Source organism: Dermacentor albipictus, chromosome 1 (genome assembly GCF_038994185.2).
Source record: "Dermacentor albipictus isolate Rhodes 1998 colony chromosome 1, USDA_Dalb.pri_finalv2, whole genome shotgun sequence".
In the NCBI taxonomy this organism is placed as follows: Eukaryota; Metazoa; Arthropoda; class Arachnida; order Ixodida; family Ixodidae; genus Dermacentor; species Dermacentor albipictus.
In genome coordinates this window covers 400,516,621-400,542,244 of record NC_091821.1, presented here as the reverse complement: position 1 = coordinate 400,542,244, position 25,624 = coordinate 400,516,621, and the positions used below count along the sequence as shown (strand labels likewise).

The 25,624-nt window shown below is 43.4% G+C and overlaps 1 protein-coding gene across 4 annotated transcripts in view; it reads left to right on the top strand.

The window, feature by feature from the left end:
• GluRS-m (putative glutamate--tRNA ligase, mitochondrial) overlaps positions 1 to 25,157 on the top strand; it is a 38,487-nt gene extending 13,330 nt beyond the window's left edge. For 3 of the 4 annotated variants that reach the window (XM_065452451.2, XM_070532109.1, XM_070532108.1), the window contains 7 exons: positions 844 to 1,031; positions 2,805 to 2,859; positions 8,286 to 8,396; positions 10,245 to 10,460; positions 15,557 to 15,656; positions 18,150 to 18,310; positions 18,930 to 25,157. In XM_065452451.2, coding sequence (XP_065308523.1) covers positions 844 to 1,031; positions 2,805 to 2,859; positions 8,286 to 8,396; positions 10,245 to 10,460; positions 15,557 to 15,656; positions 18,150 to 18,310; positions 18,930 to 19,049 — 951 coding nt within the window. In that variant the 3' untranslated portion in view covers positions 19,050 to 25,157. The remainder of the gene's footprint in view (positions 1 to 843; positions 1,032 to 2,804; positions 2,860 to 8,285; positions 8,397 to 10,244; positions 10,461 to 15,556; positions 15,657 to 18,149; positions 18,311 to 18,929) is intronic. The other variant, XM_065452450.2, reaches the window with a different exon arrangement.
• The last annotated feature ends 467 nt before the right edge of the window (positions 25,158 to 25,624 follow it).

Here is a 25,624-nt window from a genome sequence, read left to right as displayed (position 1 = left end):
GGACTGTCTGAACTGCGATTAATGACGTAATTCCTGATGATGAGTGTAGCCAGTGTGACAAAGTTCCTGTACTGAGGCCCACATATGTGCCAAACTCCTACAATGTTTATTTGCATTTTGTTTGCTAAATTTGTGGAGTTCAATTTGCGCCAAAAGTTGTATGCCCTGATAATCGTCACTTTAGGACTGCCACGTGATACATGCCACATCATGTCATGTACAAGATGAGTCGTGACAATAACTTTTCGGCTGTACTTAGTTTAAACAGCATGTTTTACATTTGTACGCCCCCAGCAGGAGGACTCATGTTGTGGCAAGGATGGCTTTTAGTATTTTGAGACATGAGAGTAACCCTGAGCGCTGCTAAAACTCATCGACCTAAAATTGGTTGATGAGCGTGGCTTGTTTCAGCAAGCAAAGCAAGGGAGCCACAGTTGTCTTGTTTTGGGTGAACAGGGGCTGTGTTGTGAATCAGTCACTTTCAGGAATGTCACTTTCAGTGTATGCTGACTGGCTAAGCCAGAAAGAGGCCTCGGAGTGCCCGCTGCTCCAATAGAATGTCACATTGGAAGCCACATCAAGTAAAAGTGAATGTATTTGCTAAAGGAGAGAGAGAGAGATGGAGGCAAAAACATTCACTCAAGAATACGGCGCTTCATCTTACCTCTGGCAGTATTAGCACCAAATGCTGGGGCAAGTGCAGTTAGTGCTTTTAAAGACAAAGTATGGGTGGTATTTCTCAGCGTGCAGAGCTTACATTGCGACGTGCTTGCAGCCCTCTTTGCTTTCATCTTATGTGCTGGGCTTCATTCGCATTGTAGCCAAATGTGGATTTTGTTCCAGGTGATCCTGAAAAGCGATGGTTTCCCAACATACCACTTGGCATGTGTGGTGGATGACCGGATGATGAGGGTTACCGATGTGCTACGAGGTGTCGAGTGGCAGGTCTCAACTCCCAAGCACCTGATGCTGTACAGTGCTCTCGGCTGGGAGCCGCCGCGCTTCTGGCACCTGCCTCTTCTACTTAACAAGTGCGTTCACTATGCTTCATCATAAGTTGGTTTCTTGTAGGAGAGCTGGTTAGCCAAGAGTAAACAATTCAGATATAATGCGACTCTTATGGGACAGGTGCTCAACCTTGTCTGCATCGGTGGATGCCTTGGAGGTGATGCTTTTACTGGCAACCTACATGCAGAATGAGCAATATCGCAGATTGTATTGAGCAGTACATTATTATAGTAGAGATGTGCCTCACTTGTGCAAAACATTAGAGTGTAGTTGCTTACCATCATTTACGGCCTGATGTGCTCACTTATAAGTAAAAGATCACAGGTTCAAGCACTGCAGAGAAACATATAGATCAGGAGTTTTCGGTAAGCATCCTACTGTATAGCCATGAACGGCACACGCAGAGTTCAGCTGTCAAACAACAGAGAAACTAAGTGGACGTCACATAACGTTACGCTTAGTCTACTCACTAACAGAGCAAGGGTTATGCTAGATTACCCACTGCTGCCATGAAGCAATGTGTGCACTTGCAATACTATTCTCATGCAGAGCTTGTGTGCACCTTGTATGAATGTATAAGCACCTAAGTGGAACAGACATTAAATGTTCCATCCAAAAGATCATTATTGTAATTTAGGATGATGTTCCATGCTTACCCAGCTTTTGTCCAAAGAAAGAAAAATGTGTCTATGCAGCTTACTCTGAATGTCTAGTCAGTCTCCCGTTGCATCTACACTGTACGCAAAGGCTCTAGATAGGCAGATGAACATTCTTACTCTCTGGAATTTTCTAGTGCCAAGAGTGCGCAGATATGGCGCAACGTTAGAATAATTCTGTAACGCTCACGCCTCTACTAGCTTTGTTTCTTTTGGCAGAAGCTGTACACTTACCGCCACTATGAAAAAGAGCATTTGATATGCGTTCAAGCATAAATTTTTGCAAATTTGGGAGTCAGAGCTTCGCTCACTGCTATTTTTTATAGAGGTTGTCCCAGCTAACATAAGCCAAGATTTCAAAAATATGTTGGCATACTATTTAATGACATGACTAAAAGCCTTTTACTTCAGCACGACAACAAAGAAATCACAAGCTTTAAACGCTAATCTGGTTTCCCTTTCATGTTGTTGCTTTCCGTAGCTGCCACTTTTGTTGTAACTGATGAAGGAAGGTGCTTTTTATTCTAAAACAACAGTGAATTGTAACAGATCATGTGGAAAATTGATAAGTGAAAAAGATTTGTCACAGTGCAAATTGGCACTACTGTTCCCATCACCCTTGTTTCTGAGTACCTAGCACATTTTGCTCAACTTTGATTGCACTGAAAGTGCAGTGATTGCCACCTAGATGTGCGTGAAATCCTACTTACAGAATTTCGTATCCTCGAATGTGTTGGGAAACTATGGCACAGCTGTGCTGTATTTCAGCCTGTTAACATGCAGCCTTTCATGCAGATGAAGCATATGTGCATGCATAAATTTATCAAGGTGCTTAACTGGAAATGTATGTATAGAATATGAACTTTTCTTTTAAATATGTACGTCTCACCTGTCACTTGCAGTTTGCTTGCAGTATTATGCTAGGTCATTCTGCTTTAATGCGTGAAAAGGTCGAAGCACAATTTGAGCAAGAAGACAGCAAAAAGTGAGTCAAGAAAAACAAGGAAACTCGAAAACGACAAATTTTATCCTAAGCATCAACCAATTGAACGGAAAGTACTTGTTTGGGGTCTTGTGCTGTGTTGAAAAGTGCGAGCAGCCTTTCTTGCAGATGAAATCATTCCCGCTGATGTTGCGCAGGGATGGCACCAAGCTTTCCAAACGTCGAGATGACATCCGTGTGGAAAAATTGAGAGTGAGTTGTTCTATCTTGCACTTTTGCCATGCAACATGAAGAGCCCTCTGTTTTCTGCTGAATGTGTGTTCATTTGTGGGAGCTGCTCGGGATTCTGTTGTAGCTTGGACAGTGCTGCTGTCATGTCAAATGGATTTTGTAGCTTGTGAAATGTTAAGAACTGACCAATCCAACAACTATGATTGATAGCTCATAAATAATGCCTTACGCAAATTGGTTTTGCAGTATCTGCATGAAACAAGCTACTGTGCTTATACAGTCGAACCCACTTATAACAATATTCGAGTGCCACAAAAACTCCATTGTTATAACTGATAATTGTTATAACCGAGTTGCATGAAAAAATCAAAATAGGGGGATGGCGGAGCTGATGTGAGAAAACGATTATGGCGGGAAGGCCAATGCTCCTCCCCATCCTCCGTCCATTTCCTCCATCTGGCTGCTGATTGTGTTCACTCGTTAAACTGCTTCTCGGGTGCTCCGGTCGCATGTAACAAGCAGCGGCTGTCGGCGTTAGAAAATGGCACTGCTATAACAACTGCAAAGAGGTGTCACAGGTAGCAAGCGATATGCGAGCACCGCCGAGGCATCACATTGGTGGCCCAAAAAGGGGCCATTTAAATATTGCGAGAAGGCTGCCGCGGCAGCCTGTCAGCTTGAGAAATCCAGAAGAAATGCTGAGGAGGGATCGTCACAAGCATCTCGCCTCATACTTCTCACTGGCTTGCACGAGAGAGGCCTATGTCCGTCAGCCTTGCGCGCTATACGCAAAGCTTGCCGACATCCTTCTCCAAGGTATCCAAGTGCTCCACGTAGTGCAGCGGAAAGTTCCTCACGAAAACAAAGCCGCGGAGGAACTGAATCATCTGCTGAGCCTCCTGTGAGGACAACGCTGAGGCAGCCTGCCCTACCGCATCATCGCTGCCGTCATTGCCGATGCTCAGCGGGTGGATCAGCCATCTTCTGTTTTGGTGGCGAGTCAAGTGAGGCTGAGAAACAGCGTGGCCAGGAACGACTTCAATGCAGCCAACTACAACGAATGTGAGCGATTAAACTGTTTGCAGGACTGCGCTGAATGAGGATAGACGTGGTTCTTGAGGGAAGGAGGAAAGGCTAGCACTTTCTTCTGCAACCCTTGTGGGAGCACGGCTCAGTGCCAGCAGGGAGGTGGAGGGGGGAGTACAGGATGAATTAGGAGCCAGCGGGCAACATGCGAGCAATCTGCTTGCGGCGCATTTGTTGCAGTCCATTCGTGTTTTGGAGGGTGGGGTGGCATAGAGCTATGGGCACAGCACATTCTTGTTCGGAGGCGTGGGAGGGTGACGGGAGAGAGCCACGCAGAGATGGCTGGAAAATGAGCACACGGTGGCTGTTGGAACAGCGGCCCATCGTGCAGCAGCTCGAATTTTTCTTTTTCTTTTCTTTTATTCTTTTCAAAGATTTCGCCAGCCGCCGTGGTTGCTCAGTGGCTATGGTGTTGGGCTGCTGAGCACGAGGTCGCGCGATCAAATCCCGGCCACGGTGGCTGCATTTCGATGGGGGCGAAATGCGAAAACACCCATGTACTTAGATTTAGGTGCACGTTAAAGAAACCCAGGTGGTTGAAATTTCCGGAGTCCTCCACTACGGCGTGCCTCATAATCAGAAAGTGGTTTTGGCTTGTAAAACCCCATAACTTCTTCTTTTTTTTAAGGATTTCGCATTTCCCTACCTTTAAGCTCGTACACTCAGCAGCCAGACTTCATCGTTATAACTGATAATGCCGCATCAGGGCATTGTAGTAAGCGGGTTATTTCACCATGGAAAACATGCAAAAGTTGATGGTGCAGCAGCTTCTCATTGTTATAACTGATGTATTGTTAAAACCGATATCGTTATAAGTGGTTTGACTGTAATTGTGCTTTGACGTTATGCTGCATGGCAGCCAACTGCAGCCGGCGGTAGTAGAAGACTAATGTACTCGTAATTAGCTGAGCAGACAGAGAGAAAGGGTTTCACTTAAGGATGACCAAAACAGTGTTGTTCAAAAATGTTCTCACTTGGCACTTTGAAGGGGTGTCCAAGGGACATTCTTTTGTAAGATTTATTTTAAATAGGTGCAGTAGTATACAGGGATGGAAGTGGTGCACCAATTGCGCCATCTTGCCAAACTATCAAGCTGTGCCAGGCTGTGCCAGAAAACTAATTTCGAATGACTCGCTGCCAAATTTAGCAGGAGGGTGTGTGTTCAGTGGCAGTAGAAAGCTTTAGTAGTGCCATGTTACCGTAAGTTAAGTGCGGTAATATCGTACCGGCTGAGGACGGTGCATGCACGCACTTTACTGTACAGAAGGATTTTCCGCACGGCATACTAGACAGTAAGGAGTCGATAAGGTTCGGCTCGCACCATGTTATGCACGCCGCACCAAGCCAAGACACAGTGAGAAACTGGCGTCGGCCACAGAGTCCACGCCATGCACGTTCGTGTCTCACTTGTGTGCTTCACCATGGTAGTACCGAGGCATGAGTTAACTTTAATTCACCTTCTGTGACGCGACGAGGTGGCAGCGAGCACGGCAGCCCTTCTAACCTGAAGGTAAACTTGAGCTGAACTGAACTGAACTGGTGACCCATACCGTTCGTAACAGGTGAGTAATATACTCAGGCCGAATGAGACAGAAAAAAAATAATAATAAAGAATATTTAAAAAAAGCGAAAATCTTCTAAAATAAAAACAGATAACAAAAAGGCAAAAAGAAAAGGCGCTTTAGGTTGGTGGCGATCTAGTGTCGCAGAGTTTACTTAAAGGAGATGCAGAGTTTTTATTGCACTAACTTACTATATTCTACTTATCTGCTTGTGTAAAGTGCCGGCAGTGATGCAATTTACAACAAACAGTCCTTTTTTGTATATTGCTTAGACAAGAACACCTATGTAACAGAAAAGGTTTCATGTGTTGTAGGACAAAATGTCACAAGATGTTGCAGCCAGCCTTGTGACTCGCATCTACGTTTGCAGTCACCAGGTGCTTCCATAAAGAATAATATACGTATGGGCAAGCTAATGCATTCTAGTATTCGCCAAAATGAATACTTCGTGCTCAACACATAGTTATTGTATTCAGCAAAGTCCCAGTGTTAGCCACTATCATCATTATCATGTTACCATACGCATCGAGCCACACACACAGCTAAAACATCTTCAGTCATCGCGGTAGGTTAGTATGGAACGGTAATACTGTACTGTGTACCGCACACGCCGTATGGTAATAAGGCACTGCTAAAACTCTCTAATTACCCAGCCATAGACATCTGTTGGCTAGTGCTTATCCCTGCAATCCAAGCCTAAGCAATATGTTTCAGCATTGGCGTCCTTGGAGTGTGGGTGTGTTTGCTGGCATAATTGTAACTGGGCCACAAGAAAATGAAAACCGTTTTGTGCTCTACAATGCATTAAGAATGTCTTATAAAAGTGTTATGCATTTGCGTAAATGTAGACCAGCTAAAGGTCATTTGAACTGGCGCACATTTCATTGGGCAGTCAGAAAGGAAAGTCATTCTGAATTAGAAAGGTCGTGTAGTCTGCTCAGCGTGTAGCTTATCAGTTTCGTTATAAATATCACACAACCTTGTGCCGTATTCGTACATCTACGTCGATTCATGGGCGAATGCTGTGCATGGGACGTTCTAAATCTATTTTGCTCATGCACCACGTCAAGTTACTGGGATGATAGTGATACCCCAACAAACAACTTGCTTGCTTTCATAAAACTTAGTCAGAAATATCCAATGGCAACCGCAATTGTTTATAGTCAACCTTAGCGGCCAAATTGTGGTCGTAATTGACCTGCCATGGTTGCTTAGTGGCTTTGGTGTTGCTCTGCTAAAAATGAGGTCGTGGGATCAAATTCAGGCCACGGCAACTGGATTTTGATGGGAGCAATGGGGAGGAAGTGAGGCCGTGTACTTCGATTTAGCTGCACATTAAAGAATCCCGGACGGTCAAAATTAATCCGTAGTACCCCACTGTGGTGTGCCTCATAATTAGATTGCTGTTCTGGCACCTAAAACCACTTTTTCTTTTTTTTTTAACAGCGAAACCGTCTATGGCTAGGATCTGGCAGATCGCATCCGCGTGAAGACCAACAATTTTTCATACTGGGCCAATCACAAAGATAGTGCAATACCAGGCTGACCCACAGCAGAGGGGAAGCACTCACCATGTGTAGGCTGATCCCAAAGATAGTGCAATACCGGGCTAACCCATGGCGGAGGTGCAGTTCACCATTGTCATCCTTCTTCACGGAGTGGAAGGGCACTGAGTTCTTTTTCTTTTTTCTTTTCTTTTTTTTTATGTCGTAATCAAACGTTTGGCAAAACCGCAAACATCCGACATTTCGTTCGCAGCAATTATGTTCACAACACGACTTGTGCAGATAGAGTCCAAAAATCTTATCTAAACATCGCTTGACGCACGAAATATTCGTTGCCGTTTAACACTGCCTTTATAGTGCCTGTGGCGGAACCGTGAATAAGCCCGAATAATCGAGCTTATTCAAAATATTGGTCGATGAGGCATACCGGAAAGCCACGCAACAGTTTTATCTCATTATTGTATTCAAAAATATCTTTGAGCTATTTCTCAGCAAGTGACATCAAATATTGGCAAATGTGCAATGATCAGTACACCACTTCACATTTATTCTGTGGTATTCCGCTATCTTAATAGAAGGTCGCCAAAAATTAAAAATACCTGAGGGCACCACGGGAACGGCGTTCACTGTACCTTGATGGGTATTGTTTATGGTGGCCGCTGTGAATATTTCTTGTTCATTGTGAACGAATACACTTAATTAACTAAATTTATAACTTTACCTAATGGAGGAGATGTCAATGAAGAAGTTGTAGAGGATGTTGACAAATGCCCAACAACAGCATTTAAAACAACCTAGGATTCGGGGACTGTGACAAGAAAGAAAGCCCATGAAATAAACAAATAAAAGATAAATAACTAAAGAAACGCTGTGACCATGACAGCGCTTCTATTCACCAAAGATTGCACCAATCTTTACGCAAACCTCGTCAAATAGAGGCACTGGGAACGACCGGCTGTGCTTTTTGCTCGCCGCATCAGCAGTTTTTGGCACACATCTTCGGTCCCTATCAAATGCAAAGTAGATGAGTGGTCTTGTAAGGGTCCACTTTCCAAACTGTTGCAAGACGATGGCCAGGTTTGCACATTCATAGTGTACACAATGCACTGATGACAATGTTTACGTCTGAGGCCACTTATATTATTCGTGCGGGGACGCATTGTCACACATATTTTTAAACAAATTTGCAGGCAGGAGGAGGATGGAGGCATTTTTTTGTTTTTCTTATCAGAAAAAGGTTTAGGGACCTTTCTATGTGGACAGAAACATTAAACCCGTGCTTCTTCCACTCCAGGAGCAAGGCTTCTCACCTGAAGCTGTGATCAACCTGCTGGTGTTGGCAGGAGGTGGGTTTGGCAAGCAGTACAAGGACCAGTTTCTTCAGCTCTCCGAAATGGTTGACAAGGTAGACCGCATTTTCTCCTCTTTTGCCGCTTTGTCTGTTGCATCCAGTAGTTCTAAGGCTGCCCATTTTCATGGTAGTTCTTGCATTGTGTTCCTCTTCCTGAGCATTGCAAATCACAGTCACATTTTAGGTCTGGCCTCATTCAGGTTACACAACAAAGAGGTTCAGTGACTGTGGCATTCTGCTGCTAAGCATGAGACTGCAAGTTTAATTCCTGGCTGTGGAAGCCACTTTATAATGTGAAGGGAATACAAAAATGCTCATGTACCTAGGTGATGGGTTTGATGTGATGAGCTATGATCATGATGATCATGATTATGATGAGCTACGAGAGGCATTGCAGTGCACTACTCCTGAATAATTTTGGAAACCTGGGTTGCTTTGACATTCATCACAGTGCATGAGCATTTTTGTGTTCCGCCCCCACGAGAGTGTAGCCGGCTTGACCGGCTGAGAATCAAGCCCATGCGCTTGTGAGCAGCAGCAGTAGCACAGTTCCGGTCACTGAACCATCATGGTGGGTGTACCTGTCTGGTGTGTCGGTAACTTCCACTGCAGGAACCACCTCAACTAGAGTGTCGCTAGTTGCGACAATTTTGCTGCTGCTGCTGCTGCTGGCGCCGCCGCCACCACCGCCGCCGTTGCTGCTGCTGCTGCTGGTCTAGCACTTAAATGTCATGCTAGCCTTGCTCGTTTTTTCTCTTCATTTCTTTTCTCTGCTGTCCATGCTCCTAGCATTGGTATGTAAATTCCTGAGAATTTTTGAATTCTAAAGTAAAGGAGAGACATATGTGCTTTTATGTGCTTTTATGTTATTATGGGTTCTCTCTAATGTACTTGTTTTAAGGGGGCCTACTCTACAACAATTATATGCCAACTAGCTAGGTTTTCTGTCCTAAGGTCCGTTTTTCTTCTCTGTGCAGTTACAGTTGGCATCTTTTGGCATCTTTTTTCTTACTCTTAATATCAATGGATGATGTGTCAAAGTGTTTACTGTAGAATTGAGTACAGTAGGCCACCAATATTATGACATTCTATAGGGGCATGCGAATATTCAAAACTTGAATATACAATTCAAATTTGTAAGCATTTGATTCACTTCAAAAGACACTTTTACTATTCAAAATATTTGAACCCCTGACAATTGCTGTTACTGATTGGTTATGTCAGCTTTGCTGCACTGCAACTGTGTTCTGCCGTGAAGCATACGTACTGTATTGCGGTGAAGTATATTTACTGTGCAGTGAAGCATTTGAAAAGTAAGAACTGTGCACTGTCAAGGGGCATTTGCTGGTGCTTATGGCTACCCTAAACTATCAGCTCAAGTACTCATTCTGTGCCGCCTCTTTGTGGATACGGACAACACCAGTAACCTGCTGGAAACCTCTGTGTCTGATAATAATCAGGCTAAGTGACTAAAGGCACTGTTGGCAAATTACAATTTTGGCTAAGTAGCAAGCTTGGCAGTGTTTTTAGACCCTCATCCTAAAGTAGCTGAGTACCACCGGGATGCTTCAATGGAAAGCTGGATTAAAGACCTGGCTTCCAGCGAAAAAAGTTTGACCTTAAGCAACCCAGATAAGTCAACAACCAATGCTTCTGAAAAGGCTCCTTCCACGTTAGCACAATTGAAAGAATTTGATAAGCTCAACCAGCAGCAACATTCACTTGCTTGTGGCAGCAATTTCCACTTCCTGAAGCAAGATGCCTCTTGACATTGGCACTATTGCTACAATTTTGAGCAATCAGTACGGCTTATCTACAATGTAGAAAAGGTTAAGGGAGGAAGGGGGAATGCACGCACAACCTTATGCATTTATGCGTGCCACATCTCGCCACTCTATGCAGTTTTCACCTGACAACTTGAAGGCAGGCTCCTGTCGTCTGGACACTGAGCGGCTTCAGTCTTTGAACAAGCTGCACCTGCATTCCTGCCTTAGCTCAGAGGATGGTACACAGATGCTTGTCAGGCAGTTGCAGCAGCTTCTCGCTGAGCAGCAAAGCTCTGCAGTTAGCGCATCCTTTACTGAGCACGACATCATCCATGTTCTGCACCAAACAAAGGTACCTTCCAGCTTTTCTTGAGCCTCGGGCTAAGCTTGTACTAGGTGGCAGAGTAAACTTTGTGAAAGCACGCGCGCGCGCGCGCGCGCGCCCACACACACACACACACACACGCATATGTGGCTTGTACTCCACGCTGCACCTAATGCATAGAATACTGCAGGCACACTGCACAGACATCAACTCTGCTAATGCCAGGTCATCTGCTATTGTGCTGAAGGGTGCTCCAATTCGGTACGAAGAAGAGTATGCTCACACACACGTGAAAAGCAACTCTCATTTGATTTCTGCACCTATGTAATGTGTCAACAGTACTCTTAGCGGTGGTTACATGTGGCCTTTATTGAAGTGTAAGCCGTGCATTCACAAGTTTTGTCTGCTATGTACCTAAAGACAGCATAATATTGTGTGCCTTGGCTTGCTTGTACACGCAATGCGTATCAATGAATTCTAGGAGATTTGAAAATTTATGGAATCTTGAAGAGATAAAAAATATAGTAATCGTGTGGACTTGACAGGATTCCAATAGCTTTCAGAGTACAAAGAAAACAAACTCTTGTTGCCCAACACTTTTAACAGCTTCTTGTCTGTCGTCGGTCATTGTCTTTTACGGTGACAAAATGCTTTAAGGGGCACTAAAGAGAAATGCCAAATCGGTTTGGACAGATTCTCTTCATTAATGTCGTGGTGGTAGGTTGATTATTAAAGAGAAAATGAAGGTAAAAGTTCAAGTTCATTTTTATTTACTGCCTACGCCATGGTGCTTTTGCGTCGATGTGATGTCACGGATTTCAAAGTATTTTTCGGTATTTGGCCTGTTGTGGCTCACTAAATGTTTCTGAACATCTCTAACTTCAATGTTTGACTTTGTTAGAATGCAATTCAGCCCATTTTTACTGATAAAAAATAAACTAGGCCCAAGCAGTTGCTGTGAAAATCTGTGACATCACAGTCAGCTGATGTGAGAACTTCACAAAGTGTCACCTGTATTTTGCTTTAGAGTCTTTTCTGGCCTGGCAAGCCTCCTATCATGGTAGGAGCAACTTTCTTGGTTATGCAGAAGCGTAATTTACTAATACATTTCAACCTATTTTTCTCTTTAATTAAGGTGAAATTAACACATGTTCTGTTTACCACCTTAGAGCTGACAAGGACAGTGTCATTATTGTCGAGTGCAAGCAAGCTACATTTGACAAACTAGTTTCTGGACGTAGTTGCCTTTTTTAACAGATTCAGCAGAGAAGGTAAAAAAATAACAACACATACCATGATGAGGGCCGGTAAAATGCTGACACTCTCTTTGTCCCTAGGCTTTGCTGAAGTCTCACTCTGGTCACAATTTCTGGCAAGGTTATTTATCCGTGGGTCAACTAATCTAACTGTCTAACCTTGTTTATTTTACCTACATGATCTGTTAAGCTAACCTATCCGATCTGAAAACAAAATATGGGGTATTCCAGCACTGTCCTTGCCATAAGCTTTTTTATAGCCTACAGCCGAACAGTGGTACCCATCCAGCGCGCCATGTCCCCAAGCACATCAGTCATGATTATACTGTGTTGTGTATCATGCATGTCTTATACTCATGGAATGAAATGTGACAGGGAAATTTTTATGTAGGCCACCCCATGTGTGCAATTACTCAAGAGTGCTATGTCAGGTCTCTGAAAATCTGGTCACTAAAGCTGACATGAACTATGATCTATGTTAACAAGCGAAATTTACGCCAACATCACACATGCTGGAGCCAGTGGAAATGTAAATACAGCGACTTCCGTTTATTCGAAACTGATCGAAATATCCAGCAGGTCGAATTAAACAAATGACAGAAAAAATTACCAACGATTACGTTACTTCCTAATGCGAAATTTGAGCGCAGCAAATAAGCTGTTTCACCTTTTCGATAGATTGAGGCAAAGAAATCGAGCAACACATGTATGCGCTATCACAGAATTTTTTTTTTTATTTTTCACACGTATTCCTTTAACAAAGACTCCACTAACAGTTCTTGACAGACATGAAGGAAGCTTTGTGGTCGGAGAAATAACGGCAGCGGCAATTTCGGCTCGGGCGGTGCACATATACAGATCCGCCGCCACCGATCTGGCTCTCTGATTGCCACCGCACAGGGGTTGCATTGGAGGAGGAGCGAAGAAAGGAATTAAGTTCGAGCCGGCGCTTTGACAACCGGAGACTCGCAGGAAGAGGGGGGAGGGGGGCGGCGTGTACACCCAGCGGCAAACGATGGGGGCAGAAGCGCGCGCAGCAAGCGGACAACACGATAAAGGGAGGAGGGAAGAGATAGCAGCGACTGACTGATGCCGCTGACGCCGATAGTGAGTCAACCCCAGCTGCGGAGTTGGTTTCAGGGACAACGCCGCCGATGCCGACACAAACAATATGATACCCTCGCTTCCGCAGCGCTAAGAACCAGGTCTAGCCGTGGGAAGGTGGTCACGTATTCGTCAACGTGCCGGGGCCTACGTGAAATAACCGGCGCGTCGGCAACTGAAGAGCACCCTATCCGCCACACAAGAACAGGGGGGGGGGGACCCTTTTTTCCTCTTTCTGCATGGCGGCGACGGTGTTCTATGCAGTCACGTTATCTTGACTCTCTAGCGGCGTCAGCGGCATCCAGCGGTACCAGTCGGTCGCTACTAGCGCTGGGGGGATGAAAGGGGGGCGGAGCTGGTTGCGAGGCCAACGACAACGCCGACGACGACGCGAAACTCAGGAACGGACGCCAAAGAGCTGCGCTCTAAAAAAAAAACACCGAAACACACTGGTAATTCACTTAGCAGTGTTTGCCTTTAAAGTTAGCTTCGACGCAATAGTACGCGTTATGTGGAGAAGCATATTAAGTGAGACCAGGTTCTGTTATTACGAGACATAGCATGTGTTCTTTAATTTACACACGCACATGCGCCGTCTCCAGTCATAGTACGAGCACCGAGATGCGTAATAAGTTTACTGACAGGCCTTCAGAGTTTAGATAGACCAGTGTTTTGTTGGCTTTAGACGTCCCCTCGACTTTCGAAGTTTTTTTCATTTTACCGCATTCTTTTTCACTAGCTCTTCCAAAACACAGATGGTTTTTCTCCGCTTCTCGGTCCAGGGCATGTGCACATGTGCATAATTAAGGAACGCATACTAGGCCTTGTTAACGGTCTTAAATACGAGACATGCATGGCATGTGCAAAATTAGGGCTCAAACTGCCACAGAAACATCAGAAACAGCTCTGAATTGCGGCCAGCATTCTTATTAGATGTCGAGGTGCTTGCACTGTGAGCGGAGATTGTGCATGTGCACCTGTATAATTAAGAAACGTATGCTATGTCCTGTGGCAGTGGACCCTTTCCATTCTTTGTATGTTTCGCCACAATAAGTCGCATATACTTCACAGGACAACACTGCTGTATTGTGGCAAAAGCTTGCCAGTGAAGTTCGAATTATTGAGCGAAGGCCATTATTGAGATCGAAATAATGAAGGTTTGGGCCCATAGAAATGTATGTGCACAAGCTGGGACCTTTGGTCAGGATCGAATTAATTGAAAATTTGAATTAACCAAACTAGAATTAACGGATGTCGACTGTATGTACTTTAGTAAGCCCTAAAGGATGCACTTCATTCGATTAGTACAGTATAAACATTGTCCCACCTCCTATCTTTCTTTTTATAAACAGCTGTAAACTTGAACGATCTTCCCACCAGCATTATTGCACTATACTTCACATTTCAAAACTACTGTGCATGTTAGAATAAAAACAGCGCGAGAGATAGGGACAAACGAAGAAAGACACGCACAACGCTGACTTCCAACAATTTGTTCAATTTCTTTCTTCTTAATGTTTATTTTGCAGTCACTATGTTTTCTTGTTAAACTTTTTCTCGTAATGCTGCACCTGATTTTTTTCTTGTCGCTTGTGTAGACCATTCACATATTCCTTAGAAGAGCAGAGAATTGGCTGAGTTGGTTAGGGGCAGTGCAAGGGACGAAGAAAGTGAGACGACAAACAATGCTGAACAAGCAACTGAAAACCACTGTATTTTTTTATTTCTATAATACAGTTTATTTTTGTTAATTCAACCTTGATGAAATTGTTTTACTCGAATGATCGCTTTATTCAAAATTTCTTCCACTCCCAACCAAAACGCATGCATTTCAAATTGGATTACTCAAAGCAAAGCAATAAGCTGCTCAGCTTAGAGTGAACGCCAAGTGCCTTTCACACAGGGCAAGCGAGTGACCCTCTCAGTCTCCAGTTATGCCGTCATGTTGACTGTGCACCCTTTTCCTCCTGGCTGCGTCCACGTGTTATCATTGAGGAACTTGCCGCCATGGCACTGCGGTGCCGTGGAAGTTGTGCACAACAGAACAGGCAAATGTTGCTCCGCGCAGTCTTCCGTGTGCGGACGTCACCCAAACCAAGATGCACGAAACATCCTGTGTGCTTGGGCATGATCGGGCTCGATGCGCTATGCGACGCCCGTGTTAAACTTCTGCAGAATTGTGCTATTCCAGCTCTGCCTTAGCTTTTATGGAGTAGTTGCTTTTGTTGAATTACCATAGATATCAGATATTTTCACCGTCCAGTTCACTTCGTTGTAATGAAGGTTTACTTTATTTCTAGGTAATGTGTATGTTCCTTCCCAGCCCTCAAGTACAAACCTGAAGGGGCATTTCATGTACTGGGTATAAATAAATAAGCATTGAGGAGAAAATAAACAGTGCCACTTCTCAGCATGTGCAATCAGCCAAAAGTCGTCTGTTTTTTAAGATACCAAACATACTGGACACAAAGTGGTTTTACGAGGCTGTTCAGCTTTCATTGGAGGCTCTGAAATATGCAATGATTGAGTTTAATAAAACTTGTAGGTTCTTCCCTGATGTTGGCCATTTGGCATGGGTTGTTCATGCAGTAACTGAATCACATAGTATTGTGATGGTAGCTGTCGACCTGCATAAATAGACCTCAATTATGCTGTTGGTGGTGGTGGCTTTGAACAACCATTGAGGCTACCGATGTAGCAATGGTGTTATGCAGAGCATCTGTGTCCATGTGAATTAGCCTAGCGTCTGCTCATTGTCTACAGGAACGGATTGACAGCTTGCACGATCTGCTTACTCCGGATATGGCGTTCATCTGGTGTGACCCTGTACTGAGTGGCCAAGACCAGCAGAAGCCTGAAGTTGGTAAGTACACCTCTTTGCAGTCTTAGGCGTTCTTTCTTCCTTAGATCTTGTAGGCTTTTGTAGATTTGTTTATATTTGCTCGTTATCACCAAACATCTGCATTTGCATTTGTACATTTGCATTATTATTAATTGCCAGAGCACTAATAACTGAAGGTCTAAATGCTGGGTATGGCATCAATGCAAATGTAACTTTTTGTGTAGAAGGTGCATTACGGGAAGGTTAGAGCTCTTAAAGGGACTCTGAAGCACTTTTTATTGTAGTCGGAAAATGCACTTGAAGATAAAATAGACTATTTCAGAAATACTTTACCACAACAAGTACTTCAATGCGTTCTCCATAGGTGGAGTTATTGGCAATCAAAGGTCCCCTTTGCAGTGCTCCCGCTCCTTTAATACCTTGCACTGCATAGGTTACACCTACTGAACATCACCGTGGCAGGCAGTTCAAATTTGATTTTGGATGTTTACATAGATGCCGCTATTTCCAATTTTGGCACCTACGACATACCAAGCGCGGTTGACCTCAGCAAGCCGCAGTGCGCTCAGCAAATGGACTCATCATGGCATCCCGCAGCGGCCGCAATATCTACGCCACATAATGGACCGCAGCTACATGCAACTGTAGTATGTATGTGCGGCGTTTGTGTTTTGCACGACAGGTCTTGAGTGTGCACTCATGCTCAAATGTTCTTGTCTGTCTGTGCTATGCGGTGCGGACCGGCTTTGTCCTGAACCAGCTTGACCGATGGATAATAGCCACATCCAAATTGAAGCGCTATCACTAGCCCAATAGAAGCAAAGTCTGCCAAGTCATCTAACCTGGAGCAGCCAGGAGTAAGCATGCACAGGCCAGTGTGTGTGTGTCATCTGACCTTAAGCTTCGCGTGGTTCGAGCCTAGTTGAGTGTTCAAAATGAATTGAAATCAGCGAGACCTGATGGCTACAACACCTGTAACCTGTCTGGCCAGTTTCGTTCCTACGCAGGTGGCCACAACCAAACGTGAGCAGACGTTAGTTGGCTTCTTCCGGAAGTACACAATTCTTATAAACAATTGGAAGCAGATTTTCACTTACTTCGGCCTGTCCATTAAACTGCATCAATAAATGTGCACAGTAACAGTAGGAAGAAGCACACTGATCCAAATGCCCTTCTTGATTGATTTCAGCTATCGGAAAATAGCAGCCGCTTATGGGAATAAGCTATATGAAGAAATATTGTGCCCGAAAAAGGTGGGGTGAAGGCTTCTGTTGAAAAGAGTGTTTGAGAAAAAGGCGACTTCATGCTGTGCTTCTGAGCTCTGCGTGCCGCTCACGACTGCAAAACTTGGCTGAGATTTTCACAGAAGCATATGCTATCCGTGAACTGCATTTTTTCACCAAGCCAGAGAGCTGATTCAGGACCGCTTAAAGAATTTTCAATTTCAATTCAATTCAGTTTATTTTTCATTGATAATAATTTGTACAAAGGAACTGTTGGGCCTGTAGCCAAAGGCTAGTGTAGGCCCATAGTCATATGGGTCATATGGCGTTTCCATAGTTTTAATTTTCTCAAGATATGTTTATCTTAGAGCAATATTACATTATTATTTTTCGGCATCAGAAGCTGAGATGAGAGTTGTTTCGCCTGACAGCTGAAGTTTTGAGCTAGACAGAAGCATAAAAGAGGAAAAAGATACACTAGCAGCAGTTGATCTGGTTGGCGGAAATGTCATCGAGAGATGTGACCTTTGTAGTGCTTGTGCAGTCTCACACTGTGATGATGTCTTCCTAGTTTCTTAGCTCTCTTTAAAATGTAATTTTTCTACCTCACTGATTATGTTAACAACTGAATAATGCGTGTGTACGAAGAGCACAATTATGCTTTGATGGCCCTGCCATGTTTTTGTGGTGGTTTATTAGTATTAGGAAAGCCATCAAAACATCACCCACCTGTTGTGTTTTGATGGCTTCCCATGTTTTCATGATTTTCTTGACTGCACTGACATCTTGGCAAAGAGCAAGGGCCCAGGGTTCCCTAGGAGCTAACTAGGTTTCAGTGACATACAGGGCACTATAAACATTATGGATATCACCGTGCATAGCCTGGCACAACATCCTAATGCTGAAGTTGTTTCATAATGTGTAAACCAACTGCTACAAGTCAAATAAAAAACTAATTTAGTTGAATTTGTTGGTTGGATATAGTAACTGTATAACAGCCAATTGATGAAGGAAGCATCACAAATTTGTTCGAAGGCTATAATTCCGAACTGGGTACAAGTCAACATTGGCAGCCTTGTTCATTTATTTCTGTTGTCAGCCACTAGTCATCATGAGCTGCATGTTCAAAGAACAGTGTGACAAGCAGAGTTCTTTAAGGCCAGATAACAAAGGCCAGATAACAAGAAGATGAGTCTATCGTATGCTCCTCTTGCGCATATTTTCCTGAGGCACATAATTTAGTAATGTCACTCAATGTGCAAACAACATTTTGTTCTCCCTCCTTTGACAGTTGCAGCAGTCAGTCGCTTGTGCAGACAACTGGAAAGCCTGAACAGCAGCCAGTACAATAGTGACTCCTTGAGCCAACTGCTGAGATCAGTGGCTTCAGAAGCCGGGCTCAAGTACAGTGACTTCATGCGGCATTTGCGTCTGCTGCTTAGTGGACTCAAGGTAAGCTATGTCACTGACGTGTAGCAGCACCACCATTGGCATGTCTGGTAGTGAGACAAAGCATGTCAACACTAAAGAGCCAGTTCGCACTTAGCATGCTCCTGAAGCAAATAAGAAGGGCTCTATCAAACATCTTGTGTTCACTCCACAGCTTGCAACTGCAGAAGCCTGGATCCATGTACAGCCAATGTAGAGTATTCCTACAAAAAACTATGTTAACACTGCAAAAGGAACATTGTAGTGCATTTTTGCTGTGCTGGTTAGGCAATCGCAGCATTGTTCTTAAGTGCAGGGCCATCTTTGGCACCGTGCTGGTGTTCACACGTGTATATACCATGTTTTCCATATCATGCAGCATGATTTCCAGATCATATGTCTTCACAGCGTTTATTACAGATCATTCTTGTTGAACTCTACACATTTAAAAATTGAAGTTTCACATGGTGTAAACAGTCTGTGAATGCAAGCTATATATAAATTAATTTTAGGCGCACTTGAAAAAAAAAAAAAGCAGCAGATGGAATCTTTATACAGTGAAGCTGCCGTTGTGCTGTCTTCATGTGTGTGCGGACACAAAGTGTCATTGATTCAAAGTATCTCGGCCTTTGCCGTCTCGCAGCAAGGGCCAGGTGTAGCCGAAATGATGCTGCTCCTGGGGAAAGAGCGAACACAACACCGCCTGCAGCAAGTTCCAGGCACTGCCAAAAAGGCCAGTTTCGGGGCTGTCGAGGAAGCCTAATCTGGAGCGTCTGTTATACCAAGTGAGGTGTTGCCAGCACAACATGCTTTCGGCGTGTGGCCAACTTGGAGAACTCCATCCAACTTCCCTTGTCACCTAGTCCAGCTGTAGTTGCTGTTGTTACATCAAAGCAAATATCCTGCAGCTTTTTGAGTGTGCAGTAAACAAGCTGAGTCACTGTCTTGCCCCCAGTAGAGTTGAGACCAAGTAAAAAATCTGGATACCACAGGTATCTTGAAAAGACAGAATTTCTTCGCTGTCAAGAGATACTTGGTGAAACTGAATAGTGCTGTGCACCCACATGTACACAACTGCTGCTCTCCAGCATGCAGTTTCGTACAGCACACATTAGGCACAAGGAGCTTAATTTAATTTTTTTTTTTTGGTGGCTACTACAGCATCCACACTATGTGCCCGACAGTACATGAGTTCGAACTTCTGTGTGCCATGAAGGTTTATCAGCTCTTGTCTTACAGGGAAGTTCCTCTTCTTAGGTCCTGCCGTGTTAGTTGTCAAAGCATAGTTTATAAAAAGGCCCCGACACAGTTTGTGACATGAGCAGCTCAGTTCTATAAACATCCACTGTACACGGAGTGGTCAAGTTTTAGAAAGCAAGGTGCCAATAACTTGGTCCTTGCTTCACCCAGTGTAAACAGTGACCACTTGGCGAAAGCTTTGTGCAGACACAGGAGGCCCTCATCCCGTGACCTATGCTCACCGCCTCACCCTTTCCACCATGTTGCCCACGTAGGTCAACTCTGCATATATGTCAGCTCTCCTAATTTGCGACACTCGTTATAAAAAAAAAAGAATACAAAAAAGAAAGGACGAAAGAAATGTGGGAGTACACAGTTCGTCTGATACTTTCGACTCCCAAGGGTGTTGAAAATGTGCAAAAAATTGGGCAGTCCGAAAAAAATGAATGCATGCAATTTACTTCCCCCAGTGGTTCAATTCACCTTAGGCACATCTGAAATAGCTCTGAAGGCCTGTCTGCACTCTTATTAGGCATATCGGTGCTTGTACTGGACAGAAGATGGCAGGTGCATGCGTGGATATATACATACTGTGTTCCGTGACAGTGGCCCCTTTTTGTTCTTGGTATGCTTGACCGCTTTACAGTGTATGCTTGACGATGTAACAACGCTGTGTCGGAGCAAAATTGACTAATTGGGACCTGCATTATGCATTGGCCCTTGCAGTACTTTTCGTGCTTCGAAGCCATCTGCGATGATGACCTAGGCAAAGTCAATGTCATTGCTGACAGTGGTTAATTCTTTCATTGAGAAACATGCCACTGAACAATAGGAAGCTTGATAGCGAACATCGAAGCAGCTGGGCCTAGCGTTGTCGCTGTGGCTATGGCTGCCAGCGGATTGGCATCCGAGAGCACTGGTTATACGCTGCAAGATAATAAGAATGGCAGCGGTGGTGGTTTAGATTAATGCACTTCTGAACCTGTGGTCAGGCAAAAAGTCTGAAAAACTGTATGACAAAGGGTTTAAGCATCCAAAATTTCAGACGTCCTCATGCATTGGCTCTATGGGCTTTGTGGTGGTGCTGCAAAGGCATCTGAATAAACGGACCTGTCCGAAATATTGGGCGTCCAAAAAAAATTTTAAAAATTGGTCGTTGATTGTATACTTATAGTCACCCTCTGTTAATTTGACACTGAGGGAATTGATTAAATTAATCTAATTCGGTAAATTGAAACAAAGAGTTAAAGAATTGACTCGTCATCCCGACCTTGCGAATCTGGATGGCCAGCGAAGCTGTTAGAAAAGCACTCAAATGCCGTTGATGGGGATATGAAATATTTTATTGTTCTTCCCAGTCTCAGCACGATACTGTTGTTGAGCATTACGATTTTGCACTCTTCAACGCTCATCATATCACGCTGCTCTTCGGGAGCCTTAACTTTGCATGGTCTACCATACTGGTCTTGCAATGAACTGAATGAGTTACTAGGCAGGTCTCCCTTTTATCTATGAAGTTTGGTGATGTCACTCACTGGTTTTTGTGCTGCTGTTGCCCTTTTGCCACCGGAGCAGCTTATGCAACTGTAATTTTTACCGGGAAACACATGCGGGGCGAAATAACGTGCCTTGCATTGCTCACAGGTGCCTTATCATCCATAATGCAGTTCTGATGCTTATTTTGAGCTTTTCTTTATTGAAATGAACACTGAGCTTTGTGTTGTATGCCTGATTCCAAAGGAAATATGCACTTTTTTTTCGGATTATTATTATTATTATTATTATTATTATTATTATTTCTTTTTTGCTGATAGACATGAAAAATCATGACCAACTAGAGGCTAACAGCTTTGCTGTAAAAAAAATTTATAAAACGCTGTACTGTTTCACTTGTATATTGCAGTATTTGCACTTCACTGCAGTATTTTCTCGATTCTAAAATGCCCCTGCATTTAATGCTCACCTTAAAAATGACACAGTTTCTAAATAAAGTACAGTTAAATCTTGAAATAACGAACTTCAGTATAACGAAATTCTCGATATAATCAAGTACAGTTAAACCTCGATATAACGAAGTCAGTAAAATTTGCAATCTGCTTTTGAATTTCGTTATACAGTTAACCCTCCATATGATGAACTTCAAAATAACAAAATTCTCAATATAACAAAGTATTTAAATTTTTGTAACCTCTTGTCCATAGAACACCATGTAATTAGAACCTCAATATTACGAAGTGTGTATGCGATTTCAGTATAACGAAATTTCGCTTCCACTGCAAAGGAATGCTGAGACAGTAAATGGAAACTTCTTTGGACGCAGATGGTCAAATGATTGAATAACAAGTGGCTGCTTGCAATTTGCACCTCCCAAATCGCACACAGCGCGACAAGAGCAACCGCCAAAGTGAAACCGCATCATGTTTCATATAAAGTCCAAGATGCTATTGTACCTCGTGCTTTTTGTGCTTTAGATGTGAGTGAAAGTGTGTGAGGGTGAGAAAGAAAGATGGTGGCTTCATGCAGGTGTGCTACCTCCCCCAAGTGAGCAAAGGAAAAGATGGGAGCGAGCTTGCGATAATGTGATCAAGCGTGCGTGATGGGTGGCTGGCGGCGGTGGGGGGGTGTAAGTTGGCGTGCATCACGATTTGTGGCACGCACACAGCTGCAAGCCTGGCTGAGCGCGTACACAGCTGCGCACCCTGCTTTAGAGGTGATCTGCCGCATGTAGAAAGAATGGGCCTGCCGAGATGGTGTGGCATCATGTAAGCTGTCTTCCTGTGCATTTAGTATTGAAGGTTGCATAATCTTGAGTTTCAGTGACCCATTGGAGTGATAGGCAGAGGAAGCATTCACTCACCTCTGCTGGCGCTTTTCATCACAGCGTTGTACTAGTGTGGGCGATGCTATCAGCTGCGGGGGCAGAGCGCTTGCAAAAGAGTGGCTGAATTTGCCTAATTTGTACCGGCAATAAATATATTGTCGACATGGCATGAAACCGTATCATATGTTGCCGACTCCCAAATTTATCAAAATGAATTGTTTTCTCATTCAAATTTGCTTTTTTCGATTGTCCGACAATTCGGAAAATTCTGCGGCCGCTTTCCATGTAACAAAAATTGATGAGCGACTGTACTTATTTGCATGAAAAGGCTAATTTTAATACAATGAAATTTCGATGTAATGAAGCAAATTGACGATTTTACCTACCGTACTTTGTTATATCAAAGTTTAACCATTGAAATTCGTCCTGCTGTGCCAATAAGTACAGTCATTGATGGATTTTTCTAACACTGAAGGGGCCGAAAAATGTTTTCCGCTATAGGGTAATTGATAAAAGCAAGCTTGAATGAGAAAAAAGAATAATTTTGTTTAATTTGAGAGCTGGCGTCGAAAGGTGCAGCTTCATGAGGTTTTGACGATATCGTCACATCGAGTCACAGTGTTGCCTTTAGTGGGATGACGCTGTCATGAAAAGCATTGCCAGCAGGGAGCGGATGTTTTACCCCCCTCTCGCTTGAAAGCGTCTCCGAAACTTAAGATTACGAAACCTCCAGTATTAAACGCATGGAAAGACAGTGCACACACAGCAGATTGCCTCTAAAGTGCACGCTGCTGCATATGCACTCGGCCATGCATAGCCACGACCGTGATAGAAAAGGGGTCGCATGCCGACTTGCTCCCCACTCTCTCCCCCTACTCGTGTGCGCTTGACCGCATTACCGCAAACTCGTCCCCCCCCCCCCCCTGCCCTCTTGCTTGTGCTGTAAGACAGTGCTCACCGAACTACCATCTTCTCAGCTCACCCTTGCATACTTTCACTTGCATCCAAAGCTCGTGGCCTTGCTTCGTATCGCCGATGTGAAGATATCATCAACAATGCATTACAGTATGGCTGTTAAACCGTATCTTTCACTGCTGACTCCTAAATTCAACAAAATGATTTCTTTTTCTCATTCAAATTTGCTTTTTCTGATGAAAAATGCTGCGGCCCCTTCTGTATAGGAATAATTCATCATTGACTGTACTTATTTACACAAAAGGGTGACTTTCAATAAAAGAAAATTTCAGTATAACCAAGCAAATTACATATTTTATAGACTATGTTGCATCGAGGCTTAACTGTAGAAATCTAATGCGCACTCAATTTTTACCAACAAGGGTGTAGCATGTCTCTGACTTTGGCAATCAGAAAAAAAGATTAAGCCAGCAAACACTACCTTCATAGCGTGTAAATTTATTTACACTTAATGTCTATCATCGGCAATCTCAGACAGCACTTTCTGCCATCTATGGATCACAACATGTCGTCCTCCATGCGGTCCATTGAGCATTTTATATTCTGCATTTATCAAATGACTCCGCAACAGTCACAAATAGGATAGTGGCCTACACATAGACTAAACACTTTGTTAGTTCCTCTTGCAATGCATTCAATTCTCCGAAATGCCAAAAACATGGTATGCTTTGTTGCCGCTAGCTCAACATGTCAAATAACCTGTCTTAACTAAGCTTTTGCAGTCAAACACTAAAAGTGACATATTGTCATTTTCACGCAGTGCGTTCTGCCGCCATTTTGTGATGGTAATGGCTATGATGCTTATGGCTAGGCTGGATCTGACAGTAAGTTGTTGTTTCGGTTTTGTATCCAATTGCACTGTGCAGGCAATTTTCAGACCAATCTTCTTGGGAAAAGAAGCCACTCATTACTTATGGTAATCATTACAGGAATCATTCATGAAGGAGTAATAAATGTTAATCATTACAGTAATCATTAATTGTGAGCTATCGTTGTTGCTCGAAAATCTTCTTAGGGCAGGCCAAGAATAGTAATTGTTGGCTTGAAATGTGACATGTGTTTGACATATTCACTTTCCCCTAGTGCCACCAAGACAACCACTGCAGCCATTGAAGTCACCATATAAGTCAGGCGTGTTTGTGTCAACCAGTCAAGTTCGAAGCATCTGGTGACAGCCACTTTCAGAATCGAAATATTGAGTTTCGGCCCAGAAACAATGTATAGGCACTGGCTGAAGCCTTCAGTCAGGATGGAGTTAAAAGTTAGGCAGAGTCAAAATAATGAAAGTGTGTACAGTATGTAGTTGACATATTGTGCAGAGGTCGGTCTTGTGCTTACATGTTCTCTTTAACTTCGTGCCAGCCTGTATATGACCTAGCCGTGAACTCGGCAATGACCTCACTCATGCCATTGTCATCATCATTGCTCATGACTTGTGCTGCTTGCTTCTTGTACATAAATTTGGCTATAGCAAAATGTAGAAATAAAATAGAACTTTTCATGTTGCCTGGCAAAGCTTTTGGTGTCTCTGGCTTTTTATGGGCAGCGTTGGTTTCCATAAATATGAAGCGCAATAACAAATTTTGATGATTTTATGCGAAATACGTCACAAAATGTACAAGTCAATAAATTTTTTGATGTATAGTATTTTTCATTAAATTGACTGCTGGTTACTCCTGCACATGTTTCTGCCTACCAGCATATCGTGTTGCTAATATATATTTACCTTTAATATGCACTAAATTTTGTTTGTCTGGATTCATTGTTCCCATTTCTGCTTGGACCATGCAAATGTAGCCTGCATTATTTCTTAAATAAATAAAATTTATAGAGTGAGCATGTCTTGGTAGTGATGAAAAAGCAGAAGTTGACTCCACCTATATTTTATAACATACATGAGCTGTCACCATTTATTAATGGCATGTGTGTTCTGCGCACTTCAAGCTAGAAACAAAATTTTTAGCTGGCGCTTTCAACTGTTTGGTAGAACGCTCATCATTATTGTGCATGCGTAGCTTTTGATGCGCAGTGTGTTTTGTATCACTGAACTAGTAAGCAGCTATTCGCATTTTTCTTTTGAGATACCCAGCAAAATCGCGTAGGTTTATAACTAGACTAGAACAAGACTAGTCCACAGATTGTTGTTTGTCGTCATGTTCCACAAATCCAGCCAGAATTTCCACACAGCTTCCTTAGCTTTGCCTATCATTTTTGAACATGTAATATCACATTCATCAAACAGTGTTGTCCTCAGCTTTTTCAATGTATAAACCTAGTCTGCACTCTATTAATCATAATGAGAG